Consider the following 9,392-nt stretch of genomic DNA (forward strand, 5'->3'; position numbering starts at 1 on the left):
AAATCTTGTTTATCTTTTGGATTTCTAATTGTTGTTTTTGTATAATTTCTAGTTGTGAATTTATTTTGGCATTTTGTTCCTGCGTTATTTTCCTGTTCTTCCATTTTTTTGTCTGTATTTTCCATGAATTTGTCTGCCTTTTCCATGAATTTGTCTATTTTTTCCTCATTTTTGTCTGCTTTTTGCTTCCACTCTTGGATAATTCTGAGCACTAGAGATTTGAATTCCCTATCAGGTAGTTCTAGTGCCTTTTCTTTTACTGGAAAGTCATCTGGTGTTTTATTTTGGACGCCTACTGGAACTATCCTGTCCTGTTTTTGTAAATGTTTTGATATTGTCTGCTGTCTGCGGGGCATTCAGTAGTTATTTTTCTCGTTTATTGATTGTAGATTTGTTTGTTTTGTCCTTTTTTTTTTTTAAATTTGGCTATGTCTGAGCAGACAGGCTGTGTGTTCTTTGTTGTTTGCTCGTCTGTGGGCACGATACTTTTCACCTCCTTCTCCAGTTGGCAGGGTCAGTCGCTCAGATACGGTACAGCAGGGCAGGTCTAGCTGAAGAGGAGTTGCTGGGATGGGTTGTTTGTGGCTCTTACTGCAGCCACCAGGGCGGGTCAGTAATCAGTGCAGGGCAGGTTCCGGTAGGCTGTGCCTGTGCCGCTTGGTGGTGTGATGTTAAGCGCATGGTGCAGGTAGGCAGGACGGGGCGGGGGAGATTGTGATGTGTGGAGCTAAGATGGGTATGGGAGAGAGGAACAGGAGCCAAAAACATACAAACAAAAAAAGAGTGCTGGGGAGCTTGCTGTTCGAGTGGAGAGATGAGAGACTATGAAATGGAGAAAAACAAAAAAGGAGAAGAAGAAGAAGAAGAAAAAAAGAAAAGAATGAATAAATAAAAATTAGAAAGAAAAAAGAACAGCAAAGCTTCCAGGGATCCCACCGGTGCAGCTACGAGGTCTGGGGAAGTTGTTCCCAGGTATTGAAGTACAGCCTGGCTAGGAGGCGTAGAGGTATTCAGTGCCAGGTATCCAGGGGACAGGAAGAGAAGAAAGGTATAGAGAGACGAGAAACTGAGTAATGAAGAAAGACAGAAAAGGAACAAGAGGGAAAACAAAACAAAACAAATTAAAAAAAAAAAAAAGAACAAGAAAACTCCCCCCAAAAACAGGGGAAAAAAAAAAAACGAGAAAGGAAATGCTTTCAGGGATCCCTCTGCACTTCTGCGCAAGCTGAGGGGGTAGGTCCCAAGCCTTGCATCTACGCCTGGCCAGAATGGGCTCCCAACTCAAGAAAAGGAAAAGAAAACAAACAAACAAAAAAAGCCCCGGGATCCCACCAGCATGGCAGCATGGACCAGGAAGCAGTTCCACACTCGAACAGAGCTCCACAGCTCCTCGGGAAGAAGCAAAGATGGCACTCAGAGCCAGGTATTTGAGTAAAAGAAGGGGGAGGTGGCTAGAGCTAAGGAAGAAATCAAAAGAAGAGGAAGAAAGCAACATCAGCAGCCAGCAAATGGCACTCAGGGAGTTGGCCGGTGCGGGCAGGTGAAATCCAAGCAGCTGGTGTTCCCGGCCAAGAGACTGTGGCCACAGAAAGCAGAGGAGGACAAGTGGGGGTTAAGAAGGGTGGGGGGTGGGAAAGCATATATCGCCAGTTACCGGTTGTTCTGTCTCCTTCTGGAAGCTCCATGAAGCTGCTTTCTCGTACCCCCATTTGCTGGTCTCTGATAGGAGTCCAAGATGGCAGATCCGTGCTGCGTTAGCTAATAGGGGACCTCTCCATGTATGTCTCCTCTCCATGTATGTCTCCTCACTTTCTGTTCTCTGTCCGTTTCTTATTCCGTTTGGTGCTTGGCTGAGTTCTTTATCTCTTCATTTGATGTTTAGGGTTTCAGGATTGCTATTTTCTCTGTTTGACTTAGTTTTTCGGATCTTTGCTGTGGAGGGACGGCATGGTGCTTCTGTTTAGAGCACCATGTTGCCGGAAGTATCCAGGACATTAAATTTTAACCTTGGACCAGTATCTTGGGTTCCTTTGGAAGCCCAGATCATCTAGAATTATGTGGAAGAACTTATTAGGGTATTTTATGTTGTGGCACTAAATTAACCCTGAAATCTTAGGTTTAGATTTGTTACTGGCTTAGAAACCTCTTAAGTTGACTTCTTGTCCTTTTGATGTGACTCCAGTAGTTTTTGATAACTTCTGTGCTTTCTTGTATAACAAAATGTTTCAGGTTCATCTTTTACATTTCCTGCCCCAGACCTTGAATCAGCTGATAGCAAATCACAAATGACTTCAAGGAGGCTCCTTTTAATGCTGATCATAGAGAACACACTCTGGTGCTAGGGTGGAATGTCACCGCTCCTGAGTTGGTCCTCGTTTCTAATATTTTTTTAAAAATATGTCAGTAGTACTTATCCTTTAAATTTTGGAATGTATCATAGAGACCAATATTTATAGCTGTCTGGTTTAAAGAATACTAATAAAACAGTTACTAGTGTATCTACCACCAAGCGTAAGACATAGAACAAAATCAGTTTCTGTGACTCACCTAGCCCCTTGGAGGTAATCATTGTCCTGAATTTTTTGTGAATCTTCTTTATAGTTGTATTACATATATTTTGCCACTACGCAGTATATTTTTTAGATTTACTTGCTTTTGACCTTTATAAAAGTGGAATTGCGTGTATTATTCTGTGATTTGCTTTTTGGATTCAACATTTTCTTTTAAATTCATCCATGACAATTCACGTTATTGTCATTCATTTCTTTTCACTGTCGTTGAATAAGAATTTCATTGTATGAATAGTGTCAATTTATTCATTCCGTTGCTAATGAATATTTGGGATGCTTCCCATTTCTTGACTGTTTCAAACAAATACTATTATGAATAAACGTGTGTGTGTAAGAGTTGAAGGTGTATACCGAGGAGTGGAATTGCTGGGTGATAGGGTGTGTGTGGAAAGCCTGGTGGTGCAGTGGTTAAGAGCTATGGCTGCTAACTGAAGGGTCGGCAGTTCGAATCCACCAAGTGCTCCTTGGAAACTCTATGGGGCAATTCTCCTCTGTCCTGTAGGGTTGCTATGAGTTGGAACTGACTCAACGGCAGTGGGTTTGGTTTGGTTTTTTTAGGGTGTGTGCACCTTCAGCATTACTAGGTGATGCATGCTGTTATCCCAAGTATGCACACAGCAGTCACTACTTGGAGCGCTTGGTGTGGACAGATTGCTAATTTTTGCCAGTCTGATGTGTGTCAGACAGTATCTCGTTGTGGTTTTTATTGGCCATTTTCCAGATTTCTAATAAAATTGAACGTATTTTCCTGTGTTCATCTGTTTGTGTTACTTTTTTGTGAAATCCTTATTTAAATCCTTTGCACATTTTTCTGTTGAGTGTTTGGGTTTTTTCCCTTATTAAATCAGAGGAGTTCTTCACACATCCTGGATTCTAATCTTTTGTTGGTTACATCTGCATTGCAGAATATCTTCTCCTGGTTGGTGGTTTGTTGTTTTGCCATCTTTAGGTGTCCTTTGAAGAACATTTATTAATTTTAATCTAGTTAAATGTATCCTTTTTTTCTTTATGGTTTGTGCCGTTTATATCATGTTTAAGAAATCTTCCATATTGTAAGATTGCAAATATATTCTCATTATTTTACCTTCCAAAGATTTTAAAGTTTACTTTTTAGTTTGAAGTCTGTGATTCATCTGAAATTTGATTTTTTGGTATGGTATGAGGTAGTTGTAAGGATTATGTATTCAGCATGGTTGTTGAATCGTCATTGTGTTCTTATTCCATTTAAAATCAAGCTTGCAAGCAGAAGCCTCAGACAACAGATTAAACCAGCAGTGACAATAAAGCTGCACCTTAATCAGAATGGAGATCCCACCACCAAAGTCCTGCAGACAGACCCATCCACCCTGCTCCACTTGGTTCAGCAGCTGGAACAAGCATTGGAGGAGATGAGAACAAACCACTGCCGGAGAGTTGTCCGCAACATCAAATAGGACCAGTTTGAAGATTTTAATCCTTTCGAATCATTAACGATCTACAGCAATTACTTTGCACAGTTATTATTTTTTTTAATTGGTAATGATAAGTACATCTAGATCAGATGAATTTCTTCTCCTGTGCCAGGATATTGAGGTCATGATCATAAACGAAAGTAAAGTTCCTTTCCTGGTGCTAAGTGTCCGCTTCGTGGCAAAGTGAGATGTATTTTGTATTTTAAGTGTGTAAATAGGATCGAGCCAACTGGAAATGAATCTGCTGTTCATATCGTCTGTGTATGTGAATGACTATCCTGTTTTTGATACTTCTTTTGACTGCTTAACTTTCTTTATTCTTTTCCTCCTTATTGACCAAATTTGAAAATAAAATTCAAAACGTGATTTTATTACCATTCAGAATATTTTTAGACTATTCAGTTTTTTTGACTTTTAAAAGCACCCCACAATGCGAATGGTCACAGAATAGCTGAAAGTAAAAATGGTTTTTTTTAAATGCTGTATTGTTGTAGGTGGCTCAGGTGTTTTTCTTTGCATGTGAAGATGGTAAGTACTAACCATATGGCTTAAGTTTAAATTGTCATGGCTGATTGGCTTAAGTAGGACTCAGATTTGAATGAATATATATTGTATTTTATCGGGGACTAATTTTGTTCCCCAGTACCCAACGCATCTAAGAAACATGCTGTTATTCACATTTATAAAGTAATGGATGCAGGAATAATATAATAAATTTTGAATTATCTGGATATGAATTACAGTCCCTTTTTGTAGTTTTGTTTGAATAAACTATAAAAGAGGGGAAAGAGGCCATGTTTATTACATTACAAGTAAATATCCCTTCTTCCTGATACTTGATTTTTATTTTGTCTTTTAGTAGGTAACCAAAAGCTATTGGCCTGAAACCCTCAGATGTGATATGTCAGGTCCACCTGATGGCAGGGACACAGTGGCAGACTTAGGAAGAAGACTGATATAGAAGGGTGAAAATGGGGGTTCAGCCTTAAATATGTACCCAGGGCCTTATCCTGAGAGCCTTGACCCCACGGAGCAAGCCAGGAAGTCCTCTAGAGCCATCCAACTCTAAGTTGCACTCCAGACTCTATCAACACTTCACCTCCTAGGAATTAGAGATTTTCAGGCCATGGTGACATCATGTTTCCTTCTCAGAGAGGAGAGAGACTAGCAGGGAACAGAGTCCAGTGGGAGAAAATCATGCTTCACGTTGCAGCCCATTGTCCTTCATGCAGGTGTTTGGGCCACCCTTTTCCTGCAGGTATATGTTCTGCAATTATAAGACAATTATAACATCAGATACTAGCAAACTGTAACGAGAATTTTTAATTATAGTGATGATTTGTGAAGCTCTCTCAGCCTCACAAACAGAAGGAAACTTTATATTGACATGAAGTAGTGGCATATGTCCTCCAGTTTAAAAGCAACATGGCTGCCAAGCTTATATGACAAAAATAGCTCCGTGAGGCTGCTTATATGGCCAGATTTGGTGGAAGGTAAGCAGGGCGACCCAGGCGAGATGGTAATAATAGTCCCATGCCCCCTTGGAGCAACCTTGCCTCTACCTCTGGGTCCTTTGTTCTTGCCCCTATTAAAAGGACAAAGCTATGTTAGTCTCTTTTTGTCTGTATCAAACTCCCCGGCCACCTCTCTGCTCCGTTATTCTTTCTGTGATGTGCTGCCTTCTTCACCTTCTGGGCCAGGGTGAGTTGAGAGCAGTCTCACTAACTTCTTTTAGAATTTGGGGCTCTCTCTGAGCACAGGCCATCTTACGAGACTCTTCCTTTTCTTGTTTAAGCATCCTAGGCCCGTGGGGACTTCATGCTCGTTTGTTTTACGGCACGTTTTACGTTTATTTAGCTTGTGGCTGAACATAATTTCTGCAAATGCAGTCGTTGTTCTCTCCAATGTGACTCACGTTTCCTAGCTCAGTCACATGTCTTCACATCTATACTTAAATTTTTATTAAACAATTTTGGATTATAAGTATGCTGATTTTTCAAGATTGGCTGACGCACGTTTAGACTTAAATGTCGGCGTCGTTCATGCCTTAAAGCCAGAACAGTAGCATCTCATTTATCAGATCAGAACTGTGAGCAGGGAAATAGAGAGTTTTGAGTAACCAATATGTGTGTTACAGCGTCTATACACTTCACTCATTGGGAGTCTCCTTGGTGTTTCACAGAATTTCAGTGAGCTTGTTTTGTTACTAATATTTCCAAGCTTGGATAAATGTTAAACAGCAGCCTAGAAAGGTGGTAGGGATGCCACAAGAAGAAAATATGTCTTCTCTGAGAACTGAAAAATAAGAGCCTGACAATAAGGAAAGTTTGAAAAAATCATTAAACCTGTTGCTGTCGAATCGATTCCAACTCACAGTGACCCTATAGGACAGAGTAGAACTGCTCCATAGAGTTTCCAAGGAGTGGCTGGTGGATTCAAACTGCCGACCTTTTGGTTAGCAGCCAAGCTCTTAACCACTGAGCCACCAGGGGTCCAAAATCATTAAAAGTGTTTGTAAAGGATGGGAGCCTTTAAGATTCATAATATGTGGGCATTTAGGCTAAGGGGGTATAATCTTGTGAGGAGGTTAACAGGTCAGTCTTTGGAGTCGGACGAAAGGGGTTTGAACTTAGGCTCTGAGGCTTCTCATGGATCCTTGATAAATGCTCAAAGCCTTGTTTTCATCTCCAAAGTCAGATTAATAACACTTACCTCACTGGCTTGTAAGGACTGAATGAGACCATATATATATATATATATATATATACATGAATTGTTTCCAGCAATTAATTAGAACGTACTCAATAAATGCTCACTATTACTCAAATTCTTGTTTATTGAATTGAATTATGCCCAGTGTACTCTAAGAGACTGGGAGAAAATGTTAACAGTGGTTGTTTCTGGGTAGTAGGATTATGGCTGTTTCTTATGTCTACAGTGAGTTTGAATGATGTTCATAGTGTTAAAAAAAAAAGCAACTTAATTTTAAATTGAAGCCTGAAGGAAGGAGAAAAAAGGTCAACAAATTTTAATACATTTTTTTGTAATATTTGCATCTAAAATTTTATTTTTGGAATGATAAACATATAGTTCTCTAGAAAACTCTACTATTCAAAATTACTTGATCCCCAAAGGACAGGCTAAGCATTTTACATATAGACTTGGTGTACCCAACCCACCCGTTACCATCAAGTCAGTTCTGACTCATAGTGACCCTATAGGATAGAGTAGAACTGCCCCATAGGGTATCCAAGGATGTAATCTTTACAAAATTCTCCCATGGAGCAGCTGATAGGTTCGAACCACCAACCTTTTGGTTAGTGGCCGAGCGCTTCACCACTGCACCACCAGGGCTCCTTAAACTTGGTCTAGAGTCCCTCTTCTTTTTTTAATCCCCTCATACTAGTGAAAGAAGTATGGGAATCGCAGGACATTAAGCCAGTTCTCTTTTTCTACGTAGTATTGCATCTAGGTGGAGAATTTCTGTTCTTTTTAATTTCTAAAAAGAGATTTAAAAAGCTCTGGTGGCACAGCGATTAAGAGCTTGGCAGTTCAAATGCACCAGCCACTCCTTGGAAACCCTATGGGGCAGTTCTGCTCTGTCCTGTAGGCTCGCTATGAGTCAGAATCGACTCGATGGCAATGGGTTTTTTTTTGTTGTTGTTTAATCTCTAAAGGAAAACTCTTAATACCACCTTGTAGCTTTTCCCAGCCCTTATGGTCAGGAAGTTCTGTCAGCTGCTGTAGTGAAGTCCTTCTGCTATAATTAACTCTTCTCTGTACTCATTTTAAAAAGTAGATGATGTGACTAGATCCCTCCTTAACTTGCCCTTTCAGAGTGTCCATAATCACAGGTTACTCTCTTGTCTTCCTTCCCTCCACAAGCTGTAGAAAATGTTCTGGTGGAAAGTTTATCATACTCCATTGCCTCTTATTTAAATATGTTTACTTTTAAAACCACCACGACCGTTGTGTTCAAACTTAAATGTTGTTGTTTTTGTTGTGTGCTGTGGAATCAGTTCTGACTCATAGCGGAAAAACGAGAGAGCCCAACTCCACAATTAATGTGATTAGTTCAGTAAGCTTTACAAAATTGGAAAGTTTTAGTTATAAAAGCAGAGTAAACCCATTATTTTTCAGCTTTGCCGAACAATATGCTCTTGGGGATGACAAACATGATCTACTTTATGGCAGTAAAATTTATATTTAATTATTTGATCACTGATTACTGATGGCTTTTTGTTTTCATGTTTTTCTAGCTCCTCTCTGCCCAGGAACTCAAAGGACTGACGTGTGCTTCTAGGCACGAGTCCATAAGATTCTGCATACCAGCATGGGGAAAGAGAGGAAAAGCACATTTTTTTTTTCCTTAACGAGCTCAAAGTTAAAAGAAACATTGGAAGTATGAACAGCTATATTAATGTACTCTGAAACTGGGCTTTTGCTCAGGGTTTTTGCTACCCTAAACCCAAGCAACTTTTTAGAAGATTAATTATTTTTTATAATTATAGCATAAATTGTATTTGTTATAATTAGGAATATTACTAATTATATAGCCATCAGATTAAAAGGTATGTTCTGTCCATCACGCATGGAACCAATTAAAAAGAGAGAGAAAACAGCAACCAGTTAAAAAGAGAGACAAAACAGAAAAGAAGATTTTTGCCCTTTCCTTGGAAGCCTGGTGGCGCAGTGGTTAAGAGCTCAGCTGCTAACCAAAAGGTTGACAGTTCAAATCCACCAGCTGTTCCTTGGAAACCCTATGGGACAGTTTTACTCTGTCCTCTAGGGTTGCTGTGAGTCGGAATCGACTCGGCAATGGGTTTGGTTTTTTTTTCACCAACCATATGAGGTCTTTTACCTCTTTTATTCTTAATGTTCTTACTCTTTACTGCTTTACACTCAACTATGTAATTCATCCACTTAGGTATTGCATTTTGTCGATGGGAGAAACAAAACAAAATTTAAAACCTCTTGTAACTCTTTTTCACATGGTGCAGGCTCAGTTTTGTTAAGCATTTATCAAGAGCTTAGAATGATCTGTGTTGTGTGTCAAGCAGAGGATAAAGTCCAGATCTTCTCAGAGTTCAGAATGCTCTCAGGCCATTCCATCCTCTGGCACAGTTTAATCCATAAGGTCATCAGGCTGCAGAAAGGGATCTACTGAGGGGACTGTGCTGAGAAGGGGAATTGTCTGGTCTGTTGTGTGTTGGAACTGCTTTTCCTTGAAACTCCACCTTCTGGAAGGCAAAACTCCAATGGGCTTCAGTGGCTGGCGCTGTAGAAATGTGCAGAGGAAAGGTTAGATCACTACAGAAAACTGTAGAATACCTGGAAGCGGTCAGGGTGGCAGAAATTATTCTTACTCCTT

The 9,392-nt window shown here is 39.9% G+C and overlaps 1 protein-coding gene across 2 annotated transcripts in view; it reads left to right on the forward strand.

Moving 5' to 3' along the window:
* The window catches only part of COMMD2 (COMM domain containing 2), a 16,030-nt gene extending 11,272 nt beyond the window's left edge, over positions 1-4,758 (forward strand). For both annotated transcript variants that reach the window (XM_023733909.1, XM_004379195.2), the window contains one exon: positions 3,806-4,758. In XM_023733909.1, the coding sequence (XP_023589677.1) occupies positions 3,806-4,003 (198 nt within the window). In that variant the 3' untranslated portion in view covers positions 4,004-4,758. The remainder of the gene's footprint in view (positions 1-3,805) is intronic.
* The last annotated feature ends 4,634 nt before the right edge of the window (positions 4,759-9,392 follow it).

The sequence above is a fragment of the Trichechus manatus genome, unplaced genomic scaffold, assembly GCF_000243295.1.
Source record: "Trichechus manatus latirostris isolate Lorelei unplaced genomic scaffold, TriManLat1.0 scaffold00062, whole genome shotgun sequence".
In the NCBI taxonomy this organism is placed as follows: Eukaryota; Metazoa; Chordata; class Mammalia; order Sirenia; family Trichechidae; genus Trichechus; species Trichechus manatus.